The sequence below is a fragment of the Macadamia integrifolia genome, chromosome 1 (genome assembly GCF_013358625.1).
Source record: "Macadamia integrifolia cultivar HAES 741 chromosome 1, SCU_Mint_v3, whole genome shotgun sequence".
Taxonomy (NCBI): domain Eukaryota; kingdom Viridiplantae; phylum Streptophyta; class Magnoliopsida; order Proteales; family Proteaceae; genus Macadamia; species Macadamia integrifolia.
This window is the reverse complement of record NC_056557.1, coordinates 5,437,931-5,463,417: the sequence shown is the minus strand read 5'-3', so window position 1 is coordinate 5,463,417 and position 25,487 is coordinate 5,437,931. Positions and strand designations below refer to the sequence as shown.

Here is a 25,487-nt window from a genome sequence, read left to right as displayed (position 1 = left end):
AATTTTTAGGTCATTTCTTAAATTGATCCAATAAAGTGGATCACTAAGGGGTATAATCTCCAGATTCAAGCTAATACATGCAATTGGAATTGCAAGCGGATAGGAATTGGTGATAATCAATTATGTTCTGATTTTTTTTTTAGTTCAAGTTCAAGGGCCTATTGGTCATGCATAGTTAGGCCCACATAGGGGCCAAGTAGAGACCCACAAAGGAGTTAACTGGGGCCCACGGCCACACTTCTTAGAAAGCAATGAAGTTGGTGCAAAACAAGCACCCGTGCGCTTAAAAAGAGTTGATCAAGTGGCCAACCCTCAAGCATTAACTCCACTGAACACTGCAAGCTTCCACCCCAAGGCCTAGAGGGTGTGCAAAATTCTGTTCCGATTTAGTTCCCTTAAACAATGATTTGCTAATACGTTGAAGATATCCGCGTTACATACAAATGCTCTCCTAAGTGGAATGTCATCAAACCAGTCCTCGGGATGGATAATTATGGTATGAATGACTTCTTTTCATAATATAAAATATATATATCACTATGGAAAATAAAGACTTATTTGGAAAAAAATATGATATACTATGATAGAGTTATATAAAACTTGACTTGACTCACTTAAGCTCTTCCCAAAAAAATTGGAGTATAGTTAGGGTCTGTACTGTAACGTTCTAAAAAACAAATTCTGGTGCTTTTTCATTTTTTTGGAATAGAAATAGGATGAAAACTGTATGGTATGTCCGGTTCATTTTTTTGTTTTTTTTAAATGAACCGGGCATTTGGCAAGCTTTTGAGTCCCATTTTTAGCACAACAAATTGTTGCTTTTCACCTTCAGAATCGATTCTGAGAAAAAGGCGGAGAAACACAAGGTTAGTTTAAGTTACGAGGGGCATAATGGAAATTTGCCACTTCAAACATAACACAACCCTAAATCGATGAATGCTTCAATTGCACAACTCTTCTTTTTCTCCGAAGTCGAAGATCTTGCGACCTGCAAATGGTGAAAGAGATCTGATCTCAAATGCGAAGGATGATCGGCGAAAGGTATGTGAATCTCTCTCTCTCTCTCTCTCTCTCTCTCTCTCTCTCTCTCTCTCTCTCTCTCTCTCTCTCTCTTGCTCTCTTGTTCCTTCCCCTCATGGAGAGAGTCGCTGATTTCGTTGGATTTTGCAGAGATGTGTTCGTTGATCGGTCGCAAACATCGTCTAATGTGATTTCTTCGTTGGATTCCATAGATTTATTTGAAGGTTAGAAATCTGCTCCAGATTGATAGTTATTTTTATAAAATTTTACTGTGGCGTTGTTGGGGCCTGGATTCTATGATATGTTTATAGGTTTTGTCTGTGTTGAAGTTTACTAAGCACAATCAAATGCTTGAAGATTACATAAAGTCTTTTAGAGAAGCATTTGCTGTATTTCAGCATGCCAAAATGTATGTAAAAATTGTTTATTTTGAAACTCGATTTCATATTCTCTCCTGTTCTGCCTATAATGATTGTTTCCTCTCTCTTCTTTGTAGATTTGATGCTGGCACAAAGACAATAAAACACATAAAACCTCTATCTGAAAAGATTTTGCAATCTCTAGATGGCAATCTGGATTTCCTGGGACCGTATCCTTCCTCTTTTAGTCATTTTAAAATCACCAGTCTAAGAGTTCAATTAATCCCAAGAAAGCTCAACTTTCTAAATTACTTTATATCTCATCGTGTGGGACTGGTATCTGTTTATAGAGAACAGGATTGGGGTCCTGTTTTTCTGTGAATTGGATGTGTGGTAGCTTAAATAAGAGTATGGATTTTCCACATGGCATGTTCAGGCTAACAACCCTATTCCACTTGGGAAAAAGTTGCCTTTTCATCTTCTATTAGAAAATTCTAGTGTTTATGGGGCTGCAATCAATAAGGACACTATACAACATGCATAGTTCAGGAGGTCCTCATAGATGGTCAGTTGAACCATCTTTGTCAGTTTTCATCTGGTAAAGTGCCACAAATCTCAGATTCCAATATTTTGGTGGCAGAGCAGAAACTTCCACCAAAGGAACTATATGAGAGACCAAAGAACATTCTTGAGGGCATTTTGTTAACATCCAAAGAACCATGATGATATTCTTTCCAGAGTAGTCTGTATTGAAAGATCAACTCAACTAAGCCGTATCCTGACTGAAAGAGGTTTGAATAAATACATCTAGTATATTTTTTAAAAAAATTAAATTTCTCTCATCTGTGCATTGTGCTCAATATATCGCTTCTTATTGGTACTCTAATGCCTTCATTGTATATGCATTAAAATATTTGATTACGATGCTGCCATTGGATTCATTATGCTTTTGTTTATCCTCAATATGTTTAAAATGTCTTCTCCTTGATCATAAATGAACTTAGAGACATCCCTTCATCAGTAGCAACTGCCACGGCTGAAGGTCGCTTAGATCCAATTACCATGGAAGCCTTTGGTAACTCAAAGAAAGCTAAAAGTTGTCTGGACCCAAATGTAACTCTAGCTTCTGATCAAGTGCTAAGAGCGGAGACCCAGGTGGTGATGTCTACGCAAGAGAGCTGCTTTTCCATTTTTTGTTCTTGTGAAACAAGAGATAAAAGGGATACATGCAAGCTTTCTTTTAATCATGCAACTTCATAGTTTATAGAGAAGCTTTTCCACTGTGTTGTGTGAGTTGTCCACTTCTTACCTGTTTATTTGGTAATATATTAGTCATAATGAGACCTCGATTATGTGAAGATTACTTGGCATGCCAAATGCACTAATCTTGTTCTATCTTGTCTGTGTGCATGTTGTGCATATTTTGTGGTCAGCTCTATTTTTACAATGTTTTAGTCCTCCTGTCATGAACAGATACAGAGCAGAAGGTGACTTTGGATAAGAGGAGCTATTTGAAGGAAGCTGCTGCCCTTGAAAAACTAATAGCCCCTTCAGAATTCCACGAGAAAGTTGATGACATTGAAGAAAAAAGAGAATTTCCAGACAACAACCCCCTCAAGAAAAGAAAAGTTGTTGATTTTCAGTTGGAACAAATGCAAACCACTACTGAACAAGCTTCAAAGGTGATAGATGTTGAAGAATAAGATAAGGTTATAGAAAGAAGAGAGATTCTCAAAAACCCATTCAAGAAAGTAGAACTTGATTCTCAGTTGGAGCAGAGACAGACAACCATGGAGTTTCTCAAAAACTCTTTCAAGAAAGTAGAGTTTCTCAGAAACATTTGTTTTGATTCATCTTTCTTTGGACTTTATGATGGATATTCTTTCTTCTTGCCCTTTGAAATGTAATCATAAAATTTTCATAAAATTTTCATATTTGATAAATGTTATTATCATTACAAGTTCCTGCTTTAATTGACTACTTTTGATGAAGTGGGTGTTTACATTTCCTTGCCCATTTGTAAATAAAGTCACTAAATTAAACTGTTACGACTAGTGTGATATGTTATTTCTTTATAGCTACTATTTACTTGTACTGGTCACAGCCTTGGACAATTTCCTTCTTGTTCTTTTCCTATTATCTTCTGTTTGTTTAAGCCAAATCAGTCCTATCCCTTCTCCCACGATCTTTCTTAGAAGTTCAGCTCTAGAAATCTGAAAACAGGGTTGTCCAATCCTAAATCACTATGACTTGAAATAAGAACCGATTCTGTTAAGTGTGAACCATACAGGTTTCTATTTCTTCCAAGTTGCAAAAACATTTTATTTTTGGGGTTATCATACAACATTTAAGACGCAGAATCACTCCAAAAAAATAGAAATGCAAAAAAGTGTGCCAGACCCAAAATCAAGTTTAAAAAACAGAATCGTTACAGTACAGACCCTTAGTGTTTAATCTTGGACATCCATAAAATCAGTAGTTGATATATATATATATATATATATATATATAATTTTTTTGGCATGAACTTTATTCCGAGTTGAATAGAACAATTATGACCGGGTCTCTATTGGCAACCCCAATAATTATTACCCCATTAGACATACCTTAATAGAATATTGGATCAGAGCTAGCTATCAATATTAAAATTAATTAAACGAGTCAAATACCAATTCCAAGATAGAAAATGTCAAGTCCAACATTGGAAATAATCAATATGTAGGCGGTCAAAATTGGCCTATACAATTAAATACTTATTACAAGTCAAAGATCATTGAAAGCAGAGTCTCTTTAAATACCAATGCATTTCGTTCTCAAACTTCATCAAAAACAACCTTACTCTTTAACATCAATTAACAGTTAAGAGCAAGAGTTCCTCCAATCCTCAACCTTCTATCCATCAATTGATCCAACATGGCTACTGATGAAAGAGCAGGAGCTGAAATTGTAACAGGAAAGGAAGCTTGTGAGCGATTTTCGGTGGAGCTGATGAAAGAGGTTGGATTTCCTAGTGGTGTCCTTCCCACCGGAGAGCTGGTGGAATGCGGGAGGGTGAGAGCCACGGGTTTCGTGTGGTGGAAATGCAAGGCTGCCTATGAGCATTTCAATGTGGCGACCAACACCAAGAATAGCTACGCTGCCGAGACCACGGCGTATGTGGAGAAGCGGAGGATGAAGAAGATGACTGGTTGCAAGGCTAAGCAGATGATGCTGTGGGTTCCTATTGCAGAAATGTACATTGACGGCAACAAGATTTCGTTCAAGTCATCCATGGGAGTCGGCAAGTCCTTCCCCATCATATCTTTTATGAACGAAGAAGAGAAGAAGGCTTATCTCCAATAAAATGGTGAAGCAAACTAAACATTAGTGACTAGTTAGGATCATTCCCTGATGGTCCTTATCATATTCATACCCTATTAGCTATATGTATTTGAGTTCCTTTTTTATGTGTCTTTGTATCCTTGTATCTTCACTTCAGGACCCAATAATATCTGAGTGTACTTTATTATTTAAAACAAGTGGCGCAGGCTTCATCTTTTGTTTATCATTGGATTTCACTTTTGAGTTTGTGCATTCATGTGGGTTTGTGCACTCCAACATTCAACATACAAATGAAAAGTAAGATGTTCTTAGTGGAAATTTCAGGTTCAAGAAAGTTACAGTTAAAAGAGCTTGGGGGGTTCCCTGAAAGTACGGTTCTACCATAAACACGGGAGCTGACATCTTTAACAAACAAGTTAACAAGATCCTTCCTCTAGTTTTTTTTTTTTGGATGATAAAGATCCTTCCTTTAGTTGATAAATTTAAGGTAAGATTCTCACAATGTAAGGACAGGCTCATATCTCAAGCCGGAAGGATTTAGTTGGTTAAGTCTGTGATTTCCAGCACTTTCATAATCTTTCTATTTATTGGTGGCCTTCTTACTAATTGAGTGATGGAAAGATAGATGAGGAAATTCGTTTGTTCTAGAGAAGTCTAAAGTTATTATAGCTAGATGGGAGTTGAATTTGGATCCGCTCCAAGTACGGCCTTACATGTTTCTCTTTTGCTTCCAAGTATATCCCTCTTTACTCTTGTAATGGCAGAAATTGAGACAGATGTTGAATCTTTACATATACAATTAGATGATTGTATGTGAAGCAGACAAATTCTAGCCTAAACAGGAGGCATTCGGTGATTTTGAGATGTCAATATTGCTCATTATGTTGGCTCACAAAAAGCGATCCATCGTTTTTTGGAACCAAGTGTTGAATCGAAGCATCTATTGGTGTTCCTGAGTCTTTGTAGTGACTGAAACTTGAGTAGTGTATTGGGAAAATATGAAACCCTATATGGATATCCCTATGAGGATATACACACTTTGGCCAAAACAAGTGCATCAAGTTGCATCTCTAGTTTATTCGTAGGGGTGGAGAGAGAGAAAGGGAGGGTAGGGAGAGCCAGAGAGAAAGCCGGGGTGGGGGGAAAGAGAGAGAGAGAGAACGTAATTATTTTTATATTAATTTCTAGGCCGTTTCTTAGTTTGATCCCATAAAGTGGATTAGTAAAGGGTATAATCTCTTGATTTAGGCTAATACAAGCTATTGGAATTGCAATCAAGTAGGAATTGGTGATGATCGATTCTGTTACCCTTTTTTTTTTTTTTTAGTTCAAGTTCAAGGGCCTATTGGTCATTACATAGTTAGACTCACATAGGGTCAAGTACAAACCCCACAAATGAGTCAACAGGGGTCCATGGCCACACTTAGATAGCAAGGAAGTTGGTGCAAACCAAGCACCCATGCACTTAAGAGGAATTAATCAAGTGACCAACCCTCAGGCATTGACTCCACTGGGCACTGGAAATCTCTAGGGCAAGGCCTATGTGTGCAATTCTATTCCGATTTAGTTCCCTTAAACCATGATTTGTTAATACATCAAAAATATTACGTTACATACAAATGCTTTTCTAAGTGGAATGTCATCAAACAAGTCGTCAGGATGAATAATTATGGTATGAATGATTTTTTCTTTCTTAATATAAAATTTTTATCACCATAGAAAATAAAAAGACTTATTTGGAAAAAGTTTATGATATACTAAGATAGAGGTATAAAACTTGACATAACTCAATTATGCTCTACCCAAAATTTTTTCTGATGTACTACACCAAGGTCTTTTTCATATATCACATTTTTCTACAGAACATTTAAACTTTATAAATTAGGAGAAATTACCTAGATCCAATAGATAAGATAATTTATCACAAGATAAGAAGGTCTAAAGTTTATTTTATATTTATTAGTTTCAAGTTTAAAAATGGGAGAGGGATAGGAATGCTAGCAGGATACCCAGGTCTCAAGTATGCTAGCGAGTTGAGAACCGTTGGATTTAATTAATATAATTTCAATCATTGGATGTGCATATAACTTTATAGGGGAAAGTGATCAGAATCTGCTAAAATACATTGGTAAACTTTGAATCATATTGTACTATTTTTGTTGGGGAATTAAAATACATTTGCAACGTCACTTTCAAATTCAGATCCAGCGGTGTTTTTGGTCCCTCAGCGGTGTAATGGGTCAGATTTCGGGCCAAAACTGAAATGCTTTCCCTTTATTTGTGGGTACTTGTTGGCAAAGAGACAGAGAGGAGGAAGAAAAACAAGGAGAAGAGACCCTCTACCATAGAGGTGGTTGCAGGAAAGAGAAATGATCCGACAGACCCTCTACCGCCAATAACCCACCACCACTAAAAGGCCTTAGGTTCTCCTCTGGAGGAAAAACTAGTAAGGGCTTCATCTCTCTATTGCCCATCTTGAATACTTACTGGGTTGTTGCTGTTGAGGGGGTGAAAGGAGGGAGACTGAATCCCAGTAGCAAAGTCAAATTGAAAACCCCAAAATCCCCACCACCGACATTCATGTGGGATTGAAACGTTGAAGCGTTGCCAAGAAAGACAACCCTCCACCCCCATAGTAGACAGAAGAAGACGGAACCAATGCCATAAATGGGATCGGATTTCCTTGAAGAAGAACCTATAGTGGTTGCCATGATCTTATTAGTTTTAGATCACCTTCAGATTCGGATGTTGCTGAAAAGAGGCGAAGAGAGAAAGGAGGGTTTGAAAAGGGAGAGAGATAAAAAGAAAGAGTCAGGGAGCATCACAGTGTCTTTTGTCAAAACTCGCAGGTGTATTTTTGCAGGTCATATGTGAGGAATTTTAATTGTATATATTTCTATGGGAGAGGGATAGACATGCTAAGCAGGATACTCAGATATCAGGTATGCTAGCAAGCCTTGACCGCTGGATTAGAAGGGCCATATCTACACTGTTGGTACTTGTCTTACCTAACCTACCCAGCCTCGATGCTCTACCGTCACTCTTCTCCTCCCTCATTATGTCCAGCGATCAAACGTTTCCCCTTTCTCTCGGTCTCTGGGGCCGTTTCAATATAAATGGCGTTCACCTACGAGGTATTTCTTCACCGCTTCTGTCTTCCTGTTCTGAACTTTTTGTCTTCCTATTGATTCTCTTCGATCTGTTGGTTATTATTGTCTAAAATGTGACGAAATGGCTCTCGGATTTACGAGGAAAAGATATGCCTGATTCATTTTCCTGGTCTTACAAAAGGTTAGAAAAACTAGTAGCTTTCTAGGGTTCTCTGTTCATACTTGCAAAGTAATTATTCGCAGAAGGTACAAAAAAAAGTTGTCTGGCCAAATTTAATGGACGATGACCTCATTACTCCAATATCTGATAACGAATACATTCTCAAAGGATCTGAAATCTACTATGTTCCCTTCGGTAATCCTTTCTTATCAGTCTCATTAAAATGTCACTCTTAAAGAGTTTCGAATCCAAAAAAATATTTGGTTGGTTTTACAAGACTTACAGATGCTCGTCCTTGCGGTAAAAAGAAAGCTTCAACAGGAAACCCACAAAAGAAAATGGAGGTGTCAGCTAAAACCTCTGAAGAAATCGAAATCGTAACAGATGAGGAAACATTAGAACCGTTTGAATATGAGACGTCAACAATGACGGACAAATCAATGAAATTGAATGCGAGAAAGCATTCATTTGTGGAGAATCCACGGTGTAATCAACGAAGGATTATGTTCTCATTCGTTTGTGGAGAATCCACTGTGTAATTATGTTCTCCTCCCAGTTCCCTATAGTTTCTGGTGCTTTCCGGCGATATTGCCGGGGAATGGCATATAAGTGCGCCGACAGTGGAAATCTAATGGCGATCACCCAACAAGGAATCTCTCCATCTATCTGCTTCAGTTGCGGGCTCATCTATAACTCGGACGATATTCTGATCGAAACACCGAATCCGGCAACAAACAGCAGCAAATTATCCGATTTTCCCACCTCAAACCATTTGATCCCTTCCTCTCTGGCCGAGAGAGAGAGAGAGAGAGAGAGAGAGAGAGAGAGAGAGAGAGAGAGAGAGAGAGAGAGAGAGGCAGTGGGTGGATCAAGGAATTTTTTGGAAGGGAAACGGCATTGGGGACCGAGAGGAAGGGGAAAGGTATGATCATCGAAAATAGTGAGGGAGAAGAAGAGTGACGGTAGAGCGTCGGGGCTGGGTAGGTTAGGTAAGACAACAAGTACTCAACGGTGTAGATTTGGCCCTTCTAATCCAATGGTCCATATAAACTAGCATTCCTGATACCAGGGTATCCTGCTAGCATACCTGTCATTTTCCCTATTTCTATATACAATTATAAAATCAATGGTGTAGATTTGGCCCTTCTAATCCAACGGTCAAGGCTTGCTAGCATACCTGATACCTAGGTATCTTGCTAGCATGCCTGTCCTTTTCCCTTTAAAAACATTTACTTAATTCACGAAGTTAATTATTGTTCATGGAACCGAAGAAAAGGAAAAGCAAATTTCTTAAAATAACCCCAATCCAAGGAAAGAAGGACNAAAAAAAAAAAAAAAAAAAAAAAACAGAAATCAATCAAAACAAAATGAAATAAGAAAGAATTTAGGCCACTGAAATGATAGTTTATTCTTTCTCAAGTGGCTTTTTCTGGAACAAAGATATCATTACAATAACTCTAATGCTGGGGTTACAAATCCCTAGAACCTGGTACTCACCTCATCACCCTCGAAAGAAAGGAAAAAAAGGAAAAAAGAAATAGAGAAATTATAAGATATTAATTTCACTAGCTTTTTATTTTTTTTTATTTTTTTATTTTTTTAATTTTAAATTTGTGGGATATTACCATGATTGGCTTTTGAATAATTTGAAAAAGACTACCTTTGTGAACATAAGCTAACTACGAGTGGCTTGTTTGGTAATACACTTTTATGATCTCTCGGCGTAGGCTATGCCAGTGCTCCTTTTGGCACTTTTTTTCTTTCTGCATCCTATTGACAAATTGTGTTCTATTATATCATGCTTTCTCACAATGTCGGCCCAAAGAATCCTCTCCCTTGAATTCTTTTGATAAAAACTTAGCTTTTAAAAATTGAATTATTTTTTCCCACACATAAAAAAAGCCATATATCTATATACATATGGGAGAAGGTTTCCCATAAAAGGCAGTGTAAAGAGAAATCTGCACGCTATACTCGTGAAAAATTGGAAAATGGTATCATCTTAAAAGGGCCGTGGGATTGGTTTAGCATGGTTAACAACTGAACAATCATAGCAAGGCAAGACCCTAGCATCAATTCACTCTTTCACATAGCTTCAAGCAGGCAAGATGAGAGAGATAGAGAGAGCCCCACTGTTTATTATGTGAAATAGCATAAAAGAATCTGTACACTAGAAGATAACAAACAACTTTCTAAATCTCTAGTCTTGATAGCAATAAGTAATGCCTGACTTCAAGAAGGAAGGCTCGTGATATTTTTGGTCATTTGACGATTAAGAATAAAGGAAAGTGAGCCAGCCACATTGAATAAAATTCGAAGCAAGCACAAAAGCACTTTACAACAGTTACCCATTAAGCCACTAAATATAATATGGAAGGGGATCACTGCTAGGTTGCATGCCCCTGCATCTGCATCAGTAAGAAGACAACGCAAGAGGCATTCAAAGGACGAGATCCTCTCAAGTATATCAATCCTTTCAACATGCTTCGAATGGTTGGCATCAATTTAGAGCATTCAATAAAGATGGAATTTTTCATTCCATGGAGCGGGTGGCAATTTTGCTTTCCAATATAATAAACATAAAATAAATATTAAGGACCCAAAGGCCTTGCTGCCCCTCATGATTCCTTGATCCTTATAAATACCTAATCTTTTCTCCAAAAACCCGTTCCTCTTTTTCCAAAACCAACCTCCTCCTCTCTCTCTCTAGCTTGCTGTATCTGAGTCTCTTTATTTGAAACTAGCTGCCTGTGTACTGCCAAATTAAATAGAAGAAAATGGGAGCTCTTGATTATTTATCTAACCTTTGCACTGTTACCAGCATAAGAATAAGAAGCAGGAGCAAACGCAAACCAATGCAGGTATTCATTATCACCAACCTCCTCCTTTATTTGTTGGTTCTTCTCAACTTCTTTTCTCTGCAAGGAGAAGAAACACTTTCTTTGTCAAACAGTGGAGATCACCCCTAAACTCTCCCATCTCTCTTACCCCTTACTTTTGGGTTGTTCCATTGATGTGTTCTGTTTCAAAAAAAGGGACTTTTTTCTTTGTCAGACAGTAGATATCAAGGTGAAAATGGACTGTGATGGCTGTGAAAGGAGAGTTAAACATGCTGTTTCCTCCATGAAAGGTTTAAGATTCTCTCTCTCTCCTCAAGCTAATGTAGTTTAGCTTCCACATTAACAGAATGAGGAACTGACTTTTTTTTTAGTTTCTTCAAACAGAATCCATAAATGAAAGTAGATGGAGTTTGTGTATCATGACTTAATACTAAATCTATGTGGACTATCTGAGATTCTGAAGAGGGTTTTCATTTCTTCCTCAGACCCATCTTTCCTACCATCCATTCTTCTTCTTTCTGTGCCTGTGAAGTTGGTTTCTTAGAGTAGAAGAGGAGGAGCATAGAATAAGATAAGAAATTAAGATGATTTATTACTCTCTGCCTTTGTTAATTCTCAGACTTGGGGGGGAGACCAGTAGGTTAGATAGATACCTTTCATTTTTGTTAGAGAAGCTACCATTTCCTATCTAACTAGAAGATCTTAGAAGAAAATAAGAAAGATAAAACTGCATTACTATCTAAATTCAACTCATCAATTATAAAGATCAAAACCCAAATGGGTTTCTACTAGAATGCAATTTTTACTGATTTTTGTTCGTTGGTTCTTGATTGATCAGGAGTGAAATCTGTGGAGATAAACCGAAAAACAAGCCGGGTTACAGTTATGGGGTACATAGATCCAAACAAAGTCTTGAAAAGAATTACAAGAAGAACAGGAAAGAAAGCTGAATTCTGGCCTTATGTTCCTTACAACTTGGTGTATTACCCATATGTTTCTCACGCCTATGACAAAAGGGCGCCGGCTGGATTCGTCCGGAATGTGACTCAGGCGATTCCTCCCCCGAATGCAATTGAAGAGAAGTTCACATCATTGTTCAGTGATGATAATCCGAATGCATGTTCCATTATGTAATTCAATCAGTGAAGGTTACTGAGTTTTGAAATGAAAGTGATCAACTATCATTATAAGTTAATATGTTACAGTTTATATGTCTAAGATGAATTTAATCATGTACTATGAGGGAACTTGTTTCTTTTTGAGAGCTTTACTTGATCTTCTTGTGACTTGAAAAGTGAATTCTAGACTTGTAATGTAGAAGTAGTCATCTGGGAGATGCCTATGGTGGTTCATTACCTTTTAATTAAGATGGCAACACTAATAGTGATTGATATAATAAGCTTTCATGTTGAGATGAAAATGAATATCTATGTGTGTGGAGATGAGTAGGATTATATTCTTATAATAGGGGAGTTTGGATCCACTGCATGTACTATCAGCTGCTCGTACATTTAAGCATCCAACACGTGCCTTACTTTTTGCCATTACAAGGGTGAAAATGGATATATTTTAAAGTAAAAGAACAAGTTATAGATGTTCACATGTCTGACCAAGTGATCGTATAAGCAGCGGATCCAAATTCATTATAGGGTGATAGATGTTTGGATGCAATGAGTAGAGTTAAGAGTTTGTATTACCTACCCATATATATATGCTTCCTGCACGATAAGCTGAGACATGTATCCTGCCATTAAGAATGCATTGAAAAATAAGACACATGTCAACACATAATCATATGTAAAACATACACGTACAAGTCAGTGATTTTTTTTTTTGGGGTGGGGGAGGAGGAAGGGGATGCAATGGTAAAGAAAGATCTAGAGAATTGAAATTTTGTTAGCTTAAGGGGGTGATATTTTGGTAGTACATGATGGTGTTAATATTTACCAATGATTGAAGTCATCATCTGAAAGAAAAGGTATAATACCTAGGATTGGTTCTTGTGGGATTCACTTGTTTCGACATGGAATGGACATTAATAAAAGGGTCCGGTTTTTGTGCATGGTTGTGTATGCACGTGGTCAATATTTTGACCATTTGTCTACTAGAGGGCGGAAATAATACCTTACTTTTCTTCCGTCATCCAATGGCTGAAGCAACAAACCTTTCATCTTAATAAAATAAAAACCAATGTAAAACTTTTGATTATTAAGCTTGAAACTCCCTGTGGTTTATATATAGTGAACCATATAGTAGAGATAAACAGGTTTGATTCCGACTAGGCACACCTTGGTCCACTCACACGGGGGTGTTTAGTGCTCTTCATTGCTTTCAGTGAAAGTTGAATGGTTCTCATTCAACCTCGGTATGACCCGGTCCATGTGGTTATGGGGTCAGTATGGGCCCGTGGGACTAGTCAGGCCGAGGGCCTAGATACCCGTCATTAGCAAAAAAAAATAGAAAAAGAAACAGACAGACCATTAAATTTGACAAATGACTAATCAAAGAAGTTTTCATTTTATTCAATAATCAGACTATCAAATCACCAATCCATGCACATGGTAGAAAAAAATGAAGAATTAATGTCAAGAAAAAATGATAAGACAAGGGTGAAAGAAGAATTTTCTCTTTCATTTAACCAAAGGTTGTAAATTTTTTTCACCATAAAAAGAAATTTGTAAATGTTCTTAGCCTAAAGGTGGAGGGGAATTGAATGGGCGATATCTATGATATTTAAAAGGAAAAAAAAAAAAAAAAAGAATAAGTGAGGTGGTCCTGTGGGGTGCTATCCTCATTCCATTTGTACCATCTAAGGACTAAGGGTTCTTGGTTAATAGTTAACTCTATTGGATGACCATTATTTACTTGATCTCCAAATTTTCTAATTTTTCTTCTTTGGATTGCCTCTCGAACCTTCCAAAAGGTGATAATCAAACAAGCCAATCTAAAGAGTTTTAAACTCATTGTGTTTCTCTTTGTCTCTTTAGTTTTGAGATGAACCATACTGTCTCCTTGTGAATTGATTTCCCTAAGTTCTGGCTTTAATGTGGGTGACATGGTCAGTATTGTTTTAGTTCTATCTTCTTTATCCTACTTTTACTAATAAGCAGAAGTCAGAGAGGCCTGGACAAGAACAAAAGTACCAGTTTCTTATATAGTATTAGAATTAATTTACTAAATCATTGATTTCAGCGATGATCTCGCGGCTTAGAGGATGAAAGCTTATCAGCTTAATTAAGGTTTTAGTGTTTTCTAGTAGATCACCGACACTTGTCACCTCTAATGACAATAAATATTTATAAATAAAGTGTGAAGAAAAATTACAGAAGATTTTGAATATTTCTACATCGTCTTATATATAACACCATTGAGTTGGGAGAATGATTCCTGGAAGCATAATGTTTGGCTTTGAAATTTCCATTTGGCTCCTAACAGAGAAGCTTCCACTAAAGGAATTGACTTTATATACCTTTAACACAGTTTTAGTGACTTAATAGAATAATTAAGTGAGCCCCACCAATCAATCAGCCATTGTTAAATGAAAAAATTTCCTTTATCATGTCAAAAAAAGACAGATCTGCCTTGGGATTCCTATAATCTAACTCTGGTGTTCCATTAGTTTAAGTGCCAATCTTAAGGGACAAGAAATAATAAAACCAGCAGCCCCTGCCCTTTACTCCTCTTATTATCAACCACCCGATCAAGATTGATCCCTGATAGAGATATATTTGACTAAAATTAGACCAAAATTGAATTTTGATTAAGAAACCCATAATCTCATGGATTAGAGCAAACCAATTGGATGGGTTTTGAATGGAGGGTCCCAACCCAAATGGGTTTTTGCCACGTGCATGGAGACTGCCTAGAGTTCATGTTATTGTCAGTCAATCCTCCATACCATGTACTCACTCATGGGGACTGGTGAGGATTCACTCTTCAGTCTTCGCCACCTTGGAAAGGAAAGAGATCTTGAGGTCTTTGATCATAGAAACAGTAAATCAGTTTGAGGGGTGCAGTGCACAAATATGGAGATCTGCAGGGTTTTCCTTCTAGGAAAGTATCTTTTGCCTGTTCCCAAGAACATATCTTTCTCTCTCTACCTGCAAAACCATCTCTTTCTACACATGTGGGAATTTGAGTAAGAAGGGTAGGTAGGAATACATGATTTCCCTTTCCTTTTGGTGGTGTTGTGCACATGGATAGGGAAAGTCTGGGTCTATTGTTACCAGAGATATCCACAGTTCTGGGTCTGGGATTACCAGACCAAACAGAGGGGCTTTCTTTAAAAAGAAGAAGAAAAAAAAAAAAAAAGAAACATAAGGAATATGACAGGTTAAGTCAATGTAGAATCTGAAGAAAGGACACCCTTTAAAACATGAAGGAATCTGTTTTATATCACTTTCTGAAAAGGAAGACTTTAAGACCTTTATTTACTAGTGTATCCTTTATGTTTATATGACACTTGGCATGTTTCAATAGAAGCTGATTAGCATCATCTATAGTATACGCATTTTTCTATAGGTCATATCCCAATTTTCCATCTTTGCTGTTAAAATTGCACTTACCAGGTTCATTATTTTATCTGATTTGTGATTTGATACAGTTCATCATTCAAAGTTTGGCTAGTGAATTCAGGTAGCTTAATTTTGATAAAAGTTCATGAATTTGGCTTTTTCAACATAAGACATTCATTTAGCTTATTTTTTGGAAGTCAATATATTCTATTTACAGATACTTTCTTTTATCTCTTCTCTCTGATGAAGAGAAGATAACTGGAGAAAATGTAGTATTTGAAATTTGAACTTTTAGAGTAGGTTCCTGATCAGTTGCTTTGTTTCTCTAGTGATGATAGAAAAAGAGAAAGTGATTCTTTGATAAAATTTTATTTTCTGTTACTTTTAATTTCTGTCGTCAAAATGACACATATATTCTTGAAAGAAATGCTTAAGCTTAGCATATGGAAATGAGCTTTTTTTCACTGTGTTTTCATCCTTTAACCTGTGATTTAGAACATTTGATAACACAAGCATAAAGTGAAAGATCAATGCACATGTGCACCAAGGTCCTTACAGAATGTTGAAAGGAAAAAAGAAGAAATGATTCATGAGGGGCTAAGTGGCTATATAAAAACCGTTGGATTAGAATAAACTCAATAACTTTACCCCACTTGAATGGCCAAATTCGACAGCAAAAGCCTCGAATCTCCTTTTCTGTTTAGTGTAGAGCAAAGAAATGTAGATGATTGGTTTCAACTTTTTACACAGTATAGTTTGATCCTTTCTCACCTTCATGACTCTTTACAACTTTCTGATTTGTGAAGAGGCAGGCAATCACTTTTGAGAATAGCAAAGCCTTGTTGGGTCATTAGATCTTTGGCTCAGAACTCATAGTCATGTCATGTCCGAATACTTTAATTCTTAAACTACTAAAAATGATTCCAGCATTCATGGATGGTTTTCCATCCCCCATTACTCTTAGAACATGGTTGGATTTTATTTTTTTTAAAGAAAAGAACAAGGTTGCATTTGTTACTGGTTTCCTGACCTTTTCTATCAGTACCAATTCTACGTGATTTGAGTAGAATTTGTTTGGTACTAATGAAAATTTTATTGAGACCAATACTAGAACTTTGATAGCTTACAAAGAAAGGGTAAAAGATAAGAATGGACAGGCAAAAGAAGCTCCATGACCCAGTTCATAACTTAGAAGCTAAGCCATCAGATGTGATCTAATGGAAAGTGCTTAATGGAAGACTAACCCAAGTATGTATTGCTACTTAATTTGTTGGCTAAACCAGTTAGATAAATAACCAAGTAGGAGAAAGTTTTCCAGCACTGTGTGTGCAAGAAAAGTACACCCATCTAGGGTCATTAATGTCTGCCCCGTTATTGTACGAAGTCAATAATATCCCCTTACTGTTTCCAATACCCTCTCAACACCAACTATTTTACAACACAAGCAATATGTGCCTTGTTCAATCCAATACATCCATTATTTTTCATTTCCAGTTAGACTAACCAAGTTTGTGTCTTTGCTTTCCATTCCTAATACTGATGTTCTTTCAGTTTGCATTGTTCAGTCCCTTTCACCAATGCTGGGAACTTTACATGTCAATATCACAGATGTCCCAGTTTTGTCCACTTTATGGGACTCAATTAAATGGGCTCTTCATGCTACAAAGATCAAGTTTGCTTTGGAGTTGAGAAATATATGGAAATGTTTGTCCAGTTGCTTACTATCATAAGCACTTTTGTAAATTAAGTCAATAGGTTGAAGTGGGTTGCTTAGTGCTTTCAGACTATTGAAAATACAGAAATCCTGATTATTATTTCTAGATTTCTTAGCTGCTTAGTTTTTACCTGTACTTCCATACACAAACAGAAAACTTAGCAATGAGGGTTAGAGTTGCACTTCTTTACTTGACACCAAATAGAATTTCATAGCTTTATGTAAAGTGGTTTATCAAATGCTGTTCAATGTGGTAGGAAGTCTATTTAGATTTGTTTAAAATTGATAAATTATTCTAACTATTGCTTGCAAGTTGCCATTTTGAGTCCATTGGATCCACTGTAGAATCCTTTTGTCCTGCAGTTGAACTTACAATGATAACATAATACAGTTAAATATCAAGGCTAGGATAGTGTAGAGAACTCCATTCTTTATATTCATTCATTAATTTATGTACTAATGATCATGCAAGAAATAACACCAATTAAAGTGCTCATAGTTCTACCACATAAGCACACAAAAAAACTAACCTTAACAAAAATAAAAATGGCGCTATTATGACTCAAATGACACAAAGATGAAAGTTAAGACAAGAATGACGCCGATTAATTCCTCTCAAGTAATTGCTTGAACCATTGGGCTGACATCTTTGGATACCGCCTGAGATCTTTGTAATCAACGTAGACAATGCCGAATCTTGATGTGTACCCTGATTTCCATTCAAAATTGTCAACCAATGACCATGCAAAGTAGCCAATTACATTTGCTCCATCATCAATTGCCTTCTTGAGTTGAGTCAAATAGCCCTTGTAGAAGTTGATTCTTGTGGTGTCATACAATCCATTGGGGATAGTAACATTACCAGGATCATCCATGCCTGCCATCAGATGCCAAAAAAGTTATATCCTAGCCTTCTATTATTTTCAACTATATCCAGGTCAATGAGAATCATTCCTTATAGACTTACAAGATAAATTCTACTAATCTATATGTGAAACAGTATGAGGTATATATTTAGACCAAGGAACTGTCTAACTGTGAATATAAACCCTCCAGTAGTGTTTCCCTACTTTCCCTACTACTAATGGGAAGACATCAGAACATAAGATAACAAACCAACCAACAAAATTTTGTACAAGATATCCTATTATCTAATCATAATCAGTAATAAACTAGATTTTGAATTTTAGCTATCCTTGTACCATTTTCTGCTAGAATAACAGTTGGATTTCCATAACGCTCTTTCACATATGTCAAAGCCTTGTACATGCCCCATGGTACATCATACAACCAATAAGAATGTGCCTGCAAATATTCAACTTGTCAAATTGATGAGACCCAAAAATCATAATTAAGTAAAAACCAATTATCTAAACTATGTTAATAAGATCAAGAACCCATCACAGAAGCTCAAATTCAAACCTGTGTCCAATCATTTCAATGTAGGAAAAACATAAAAACAAAGAAGTACGGTATATATTATATATACCTTTGGTCCGATAGGTACCCCCTTGCGGTCATCTGCAGAGATTACAAATGAAACAGGGAGAAACAAATGATTAAGAAACAACAGAATTCAAAAGAGGGGGAGGGGGAGGGGGAGGGGGAAAAAGAATTATTGTGGTAAAGGAAGAAATCTTACAAGCAAATCCACAGTGCCAGTCATTCTGGTACCCTGGAATGTAATTGGTCTGATGAGGATCATACATGTAGTAAGCAGTGTACTGGTTAATACCCACAAAATCTTGTGAACCCTTCACCATTTTAACTTCTTCTTCTGTGAATTTGGGAAGCCTGTCTCCAACAATTTCCTGCATTGTTCTTGGATATTCACCATATACAATGGGATGAAGGAACCTGCAAAACCAAGAACATCATTCAATCCACAAATGGCCAATGGACCATACATTAATTATGAGGTTTATGATATTACCATCCAACATGAAAGTCCCTAGCTCTTTGGGCTGCTAGTTGATCAGCCTTTCCTCTAGTAAGAGGTTCATACCAGACAAAATCCAAGAGAATTCCAATCCGTCCCTTCTGTTTTGCCTAGATTTCATGAATTGAACACCAAAAGACATCATCAATCATCAAAAGACTCCCCTAATGGGATCCAAACTGTGGAAGAAGAAACAGTGATTCTTACCTGATACTTCTCACGGTATCTCTTAACTGCAGCTGCATGGGACAAAAGCAGATTATGGGCTGCAATGTAAGGCTCAGTTGCAGAATTCCCAGCTGAACAGTTTCCGAATGGTTTGGAACACCTTGCTGGAGCAAAAAAACCATTGTCATAACCAAGTGCAGCTATAACCCTTGGTTCATTGAATGTCATCCAATTCTTCACTCTATCTCCATATGTCTTGAAACAGAATTCTGCAAAATTTGCATAGTCTTCCCTGTATGTTTTGAAGAGAAACATTAAAGGCTATTAATCAAATGGGATAAGAACCATAAGTGTTTTGGATATACTGCTTCAACTTCAAAATCCTATTACTGCTATAAGGGTGAGTTCATTCTAAATTACTTCTATAAACCCAACTCAGAAATATACTCTACAAGCTTTCTTGTAATACAGAGTCAACTTTACAAACTGCACACTACTCTTCCAAATAACAGAACCAATCAAAAGAGTAATACTTGCAATGCATTACTGTTATAGAGGTTAAGCTAGAAAGCATGTTCATCACTCTAGTATTCAGTAATGTACTTACACCACTTGACGATTTAATAGTCCTAAGTACTTCTCCTCGAGGGCCAATGGAAGATCATAGTGATAAAGATTTGCATATGGAGTGATGCCTACAGGACACCATAGAATTTCAAATACAATGCTAGTTCCAATCAATGAATGTAAATAGATGATAAGCAAATATTTGATTACCTCTCACAAGTAAGTAGTTAATCAACCTATTGTAATAAGCAACTCCCTTCCAATTGACCTTCCCAGTTCCATCTAAACAAAGAAAGATATGACATCAGATGGCAGTTCCATTGGAGCAAGCAAGGTTTAGGGGGGAAAAAAAAACATACTTGGGAAAATCCTAGACCAGGAAATTGAGAATCGATATGCATCAAAGTTCAACTTTGCCATGATATTCACATCCTCCTGCAACCACAAGCACCATATTTACTTCTTGAATAATTTAGTTTATACAAAGAAATTTGGCATACCCCAGTTCAGATATTATGCTACCCATATAACAAAAAAGGAGTGGTTTCCTTGAAAGGCAGTGTGGTCCCTGTGCCAATACAGGGCCAATGCAAGCGCACACAAAACCATCTGTAGAGACAAAATTTCCACCTTTCATGAGGGGTGGGGCAGTCATTTAACCTCCTATGTGTTTGGGTATAGGGGCAGGTTACATTTTTCAAGGTAAAAAAATAAAATAAAATAAAAATAAAAATAAAAATTCAATGGTTAAAATATGATGAGACCAGGCAAGATCCAAACCCTTCATGACAATCAAGCTGGTATGAAGTAAGGCTATGTTTGAAAAGCAAGAAAAGATGAAAATTTGAAAATGAAGACAAAAGAAGAACATATTAACTAATTATTAATATCATCATCACTTTTGCCTTATTATGTTTTTTTTTTTTTTTCTTTTTCTTGCCTTTCAAAATAACGTAAAAGTATGTTTGGTTGGCAAGAAATGGATAAAAAAAACATAATAACACAAAAATAATAATGAAACTAACAATGAATTCATATGTTTTTCTCTCTCCTTTGGTTAAAATTTTTCTCCTTTTATTTTCCTGCCAAGCAAACGTACCCTAGGTCTTAGGAGCCCAACTAGCTTCAAAAAGGTTTTCAAGAATAGACAAGGTTTTCAGACTAGACTGAACAGAGCAGAAAACAACCCAACTATTATGGGTTGGATTGGGAATGAAACGCTAAGCCCAATTATTAAGAAGAGAAGGCCTTGGACCGGCATTGTTCCATAGGCCTAAAAATCTGGAACGGTGAATTTCTTGGCATGCTCTATCGCTCGTTGTTCCTGCAGAAACACTGTTTACTGTACAGGGACTTGTCGTGGGACTATGGTCACTGACTTTGAGCACTCCTTTGTCATTTAAAAAAAAACAGTGTATTTCAATATTCCAACATGAGAGAGAGAGACATGTGGACCTCAAAAACCACGTGGACAAGGCCCCACAACTGTTTTGCATTCAAATCAACGGCCTTGAATCTCGTGAAAGATAGAAAAAGACGACCCAAAATTCACGAAATGTCAGCCGTAGATCCTGACAGTCTGACACAACTGAAAGTACCAAAAAAAAGAAAAAAAACTGACATACTATGGACAATCTGTACACAACCATAGATATCGTCAGATCTGAATCTTTCCCTTTTTGATAGATCACATGAGACGCCAATGTACAACCTTACCCTACTTATTACCGATCGGAGAAAAAGAAGCATAATAAAAGGCCCGTTTGATACTTCTACCAATGTTCTCATTGGTCATCGCATTTGGGCAGAGCCCACGCTGCCTTGAATAAATAAAATAAAAAAAAGGGAACGAATAATTCGAAACATGTGATCGTTTTTAATTTGAAATCTTGAATAGAAAAAATCAAAATTTATTTATCTTAAAATCGGATGATTAAAAAATAAATCTACAAGTAGGATCAGAGAGTTAGTGAGAAGAAGAAGAAGAAGAATTAGTGTCGGCAATCGGAAAAATTGACCTTGTAGCGGTGATACTGGTCCACCGAAACCTCTGCGGTAGCATTATTCGCTATGGTTCCTGCAAGTAGTTTCACATAAGAATGAAATTAAGAAGAAGAAGAAGAAGAAGAAGAAGAAGGAAGCATGAGTGAGTACCTGGAATCTTGACGAAGGCGTCCCAGATGCTAGGACCTCTACCGTCTTTGCTGGCCATACCTTCGACTTGATACGCCGAAGTTGCAGTCCCAAAAGTGAAACCTTTCGGGAAAGTCTTTCTGGAGAGTCCTCCCGTATCAAATATCCTCTTCGATGGCAATGCATCTGCTTTTGATTCTGATTCCGAACCAGAAGAAACCATCACAACGCACACACTGACCAATAAGAACACCAACACCGAAGAAGTCCTCATCTTCACTCACAGATAGAGAAGAGAGAAGACAGAGAGACGGTAGAGAGAGTGAGTGGATTTATAGTGTAGAGAGAGGGGAGCAGGAGAGACGTTTGATGATAAGGCCAACCGACGTGGTTTCTTGGCTTGATGGATAATCTTACGGTGATCTGGTCATGGGTAAGCATTTTAGGAAAGCAGATGGAGGAGGTGAATGGGATTTATCCCTTTTTTAACGCTAAGAAAAAACAGAAAAGGTAAAGATCTGAACCGAATATTACGATTCAAAGGTATCGATATGTATCGGCGAGTAAAATGGTCTGTATCGATATCTAAGGCCTTGCATAGGATGAATGTGGGTGATTGATGATTCATTTTCAATCTTATTCGAATTTATAACCGAGTTGAATTAATTGAATTGAATGGAATCAAATCAATTCGACTTAAATTCTGTATGAATATATGAGTGTTCACCTCGGTTCAAATGGATTACGATTCAAGATATAAGAACCTTTGGATCAAATCGAATCGAACCTAATTGATATTTCTTTGAGTATATGAATATTCACTTTTATTATTTATTTATTTTTTACATATATTCTTATGTTAAGATAATTTTGAAATTTATAATGATTAGAATATTCATAATTTGAGCCGCGTTTGATCTATCACAATTATGCTTCAAGAGTAGAATCATTTACATAATCAAATTTAAATCGTATTACATAATCAAATTAGAATCAAAATTGAGCCGATCCAAATTAAATTGACTTGAATATCTAAATATGAAACCAATTCGATTCTCAACTCGATTTTCATTTACTCCATCATTTTTCTAAGTCGAAACCTAACCAAAAAACTGAAACCAAGCCAATCAAATCATCCACAATGGATATAACATTATGACCAATCACATTCCAATTGACCTACATTGGAGAGAGAGAGAGAGAGGCATCTCTTAGATATTACCAATCTGGTAAATTCAAAGGAGTGGGTAAAATTAAGTTTTGAGATTACGTGTTAGTATTAGAGAAGGCAAAGAACAATCAAAGAGTGTGTGAGACTTTTTGCCCTGATAATAATGGTGATTTTATCCATTCACGCAAGGTGTTCTTCATAGCTTAATTCTTACTTCTTGGGTGTCGGTTACAAAAGTCAAAATTAGTGAATTTGAGGGCACTGGGAGCGCTTGGATGTCGGTTTGAAGGAGTCAAAAATATTATTTTCCTTGTAAAGATTAAGAGTTGGATAGATAAGATGCAATAAAGTTTCAAAATATATGGTTTTATAGAAAGTTTATCCAATTAGTCTGCATGAAATGGCATCTCTTAATGAATTTTTATTTTTATTTATTTATTTTTGTGTTATGTAAGAAGAGTATATGTCAATTCCAACTAATTGTGGATTGTGGATTGAAAACATGTCAAATTTATACCCTAATAATTAGATATCTTGTCATCCATTGGTATCCGGTGTCTGTCGACAATCTCTGATCAATATTGTGCGATCATTGATATATAGTCCTTGATTTTTAAAAGCTGAAATTTACCATTTGAAAGTTTTCGATTGGACTGAAACTTTACATGCATGTAAGGGGGGGGGACCTCAAAGTAGACATGTACTAATAGTGTTAATTTGGGATCAGAACTAGGGATAAACTCCGAATTGAACTGTCTTTCTTACTAAATGGCATCATTCTGGAAACTGATTTTATGATCGATTACTAAATGGGATGAATGATTGTGGGATGGATTTCCCAATTGTTCCATAACCCAAAGATCAATAAGAAATTAGAATTGCTAAGATTGGTTTAAAATACAAATTTAGTTAATACTTAATGGGATTTTCTTACTGACACCTCATATGGTATCAATAGATTTGTAACTTTGTTTTTGGTAGAAAATTTTAACATTATTTTTTTCCCTTATTTTATTCTAAAAAATTAATTAATGTAGCAATTAATGTAGAAATAAAAAGGGGATTTTGAAAAAACTGAAGTACATTTAATGCAATACTTATGTGAAATAACAAATTTATGTTTATTGAAAAAAAAAAAAACTGCTTTAAATACCATAGGGGTTGATGTTTGATCTTTGTGTGCTTAGGAATGTATTCTAGGGAGAATAAATGCTCCCTGATGGTGCAACCCTTGCGCCTAGACTTAGAGGGCAGCAAAAGGATGGTAGGTGCCAATCCTGTGAAACCCAAAATACTCACCCCTATTGATGTTCATGTGTGCCCCTCATTGGGCCTTACGCTGTTGTAGTTATTATGCGACCTGATAGCATTCTTTCCTCTATATTCAATTATATGTATGCTTGGCGAGTTATTTCTATATCTAAAAAATTTAGATTTATTTGAGTATGTTATGTGCCTAAAACCATTAGGAACCAGAAACAGACCATCCTATTATTAAACAAAACTAGATTTATTTATTTATATTTTAAGAGAAAGAAAAAAATGCATTAAAGTAAAGAGGTGAGTTTAGTGTTATCCAAGTTACAAATAGATATAAATTGTTTCCTAATCATAGCTCCTTACGCTAGATAGGTAAGAAAAGAAAAAACAACCACTTCATTGTTAGGCATGACTGCATGAGTCAAAAAGTGAGATTAGGAAAAATATTATAAACATTAAGAGAAGAAGAACTAAGGGCATGAGGTGGGTTTTCGGTTAAAAAAAAAAAAAGAAGAAGTAAAGTTATGTAATTCTTCAAAACTAGATCCTACCTTTAAAACATTTTAATAAATAAGATAGTTTTGGGATTAACTCCTTGGGACTAGAGCCAATTGAGAATCATGTATCCTGATAACCGGTTAGGCTCCTCTACTATGCATAAGGGGCGCAATAGATCCAATATTTTGGGGTGCCTCGAAGTGTGCATTCGGGTGTTGGGTTCCATGATAAAGCACTTATGGGTATTGAATCTGTGCTGCCACCCATTGCATGCAATAGAATAGCAGGATCCGATTACCATCCCATTCTTTTTTATAGAGATTTCTTTAAAAGAGAAAAAAAAAAAGTACAGGTATTGTTTATGCTCTCTATCTTTCTACAAAAGTATGGGCTAGACTTACACGTCTACTAACTTTATTAATAATTATTGATCGAAAAGATTAACCCCAAAGGGGTAGTTGAGTTGGCAAGGGTCCTTCGCCTCAAGAAGAATAATTCTCATTTCATGCAGTTATGGGGTCAGTATGAACCTAAGGGAATAGTGAGGCCAAAGGCTTGAATACCCGTTTTTAACAAAAAAAAAAAAAAGAAGAAGAAGAAGAAGAAGAAGATAAGATGCCCATCTTGCTTCCATGAATTGTGATAAGAAATTACCATGACTAATGATAAGTGTACAATCATTTGCTGGTTTTAAATGGATCACATTAGTTTTG

General features: G+C 36.3%; 4 protein-coding genes across 7 annotated transcripts; 3 read left to right on the top strand and 1 right to left on the bottom strand.

Moving 5' to 3' along the window:
- Positions 1-659: 659 nt before the first annotated feature.
- On the top strand, positions 660-3,633 carry LOC122085977 (exonuclease 1-like). Of its 4 annotated transcripts, none has more exons than XM_042654622.1 (6): positions 660-1,041; positions 1,171-1,244; positions 1,332-1,429; positions 1,517-1,609; positions 2,384-2,534; positions 2,853-3,633. In XM_042654622.1, the coding sequence occupies exons 3-6, from the start codon at positions 1,368-1,370 to the stop codon at positions 2,868-2,870; spliced, it is 324 nt and encodes a 107-aa protein (XP_042510556.1). In that variant the 5' UTR covers positions 660-1,041; positions 1,171-1,244; positions 1,332-1,367; the 3' UTR covers positions 2,871-3,633. The 4 variants fall into 4 exon arrangements, 2 of the variants coding, with proteins under 2 accessions (XP_042510556.1, XP_042510547.1); XR_006142305.1 differs by having other exon boundaries at positions 661-1,041; positions 2,384-2,668; XR_006142307.1 differs by having other exon boundaries at positions 662-1,041; positions 1,350-1,429; positions 2,384-2,668.
- A 574-nt stretch (positions 3,634-4,207) lies between these two features.
- Positions 4,208-4,923, top strand: LOC122077342. Its single transcript, XM_042643266.1, has one exon. It carries the CDS (start codon positions 4,293-4,295, stop codon positions 4,719-4,721), a length of 429 nt encoding a protein of 142 aa, XP_042499200.1. The 5' UTR covers positions 4,208-4,292; the 3' UTR covers positions 4,722-4,923.
- A 5,688-nt stretch (positions 4,924-10,611) lies between these two features.
- LOC122085102 (heavy metal-associated isoprenylated plant protein 21-like) lies at positions 10,612-12,080 on the top strand. Its single transcript, XM_042653545.1, has 3 exons — positions 10,612-10,831; positions 11,025-11,100; positions 11,649-12,080. Exons 1-3 carry the CDS (start codon positions 10,748-10,750, stop codon positions 11,942-11,944), a joined length of 456 nt encoding a protein of 151 aa, XP_042509479.1. The 5' UTR covers positions 10,612-10,747; the 3' UTR covers positions 11,945-12,080.
- Positions 12,081-17,453: 5,373 nt separating this feature from the next.
- Positions 17,454-22,301, bottom strand: LOC122086071 (beta-glucosidase 44-like). Its single transcript, XM_042654800.1, has 11 exons — positions 21,867-22,301; positions 21,731-21,789; positions 20,072-20,147; positions 19,923-19,994; positions 19,753-19,840; positions 19,185-19,437; positions 18,972-19,087; positions 18,681-18,895; positions 18,528-18,559; positions 18,241-18,343; positions 17,454-17,915 (listed from the first exon to the last, which is right to left on the bottom strand). The coding sequence occupies exons 1-11, from the start codon at positions 22,117-22,119 to the stop codon at positions 17,644-17,646; spliced, it is 1,539 nt and encodes a 512-aa protein (XP_042510734.1). The 5' UTR covers positions 22,120-22,301; the 3' UTR covers positions 17,454-17,643.
- Positions 22,302-25,487: the final 3,186 nt, after the last annotated feature.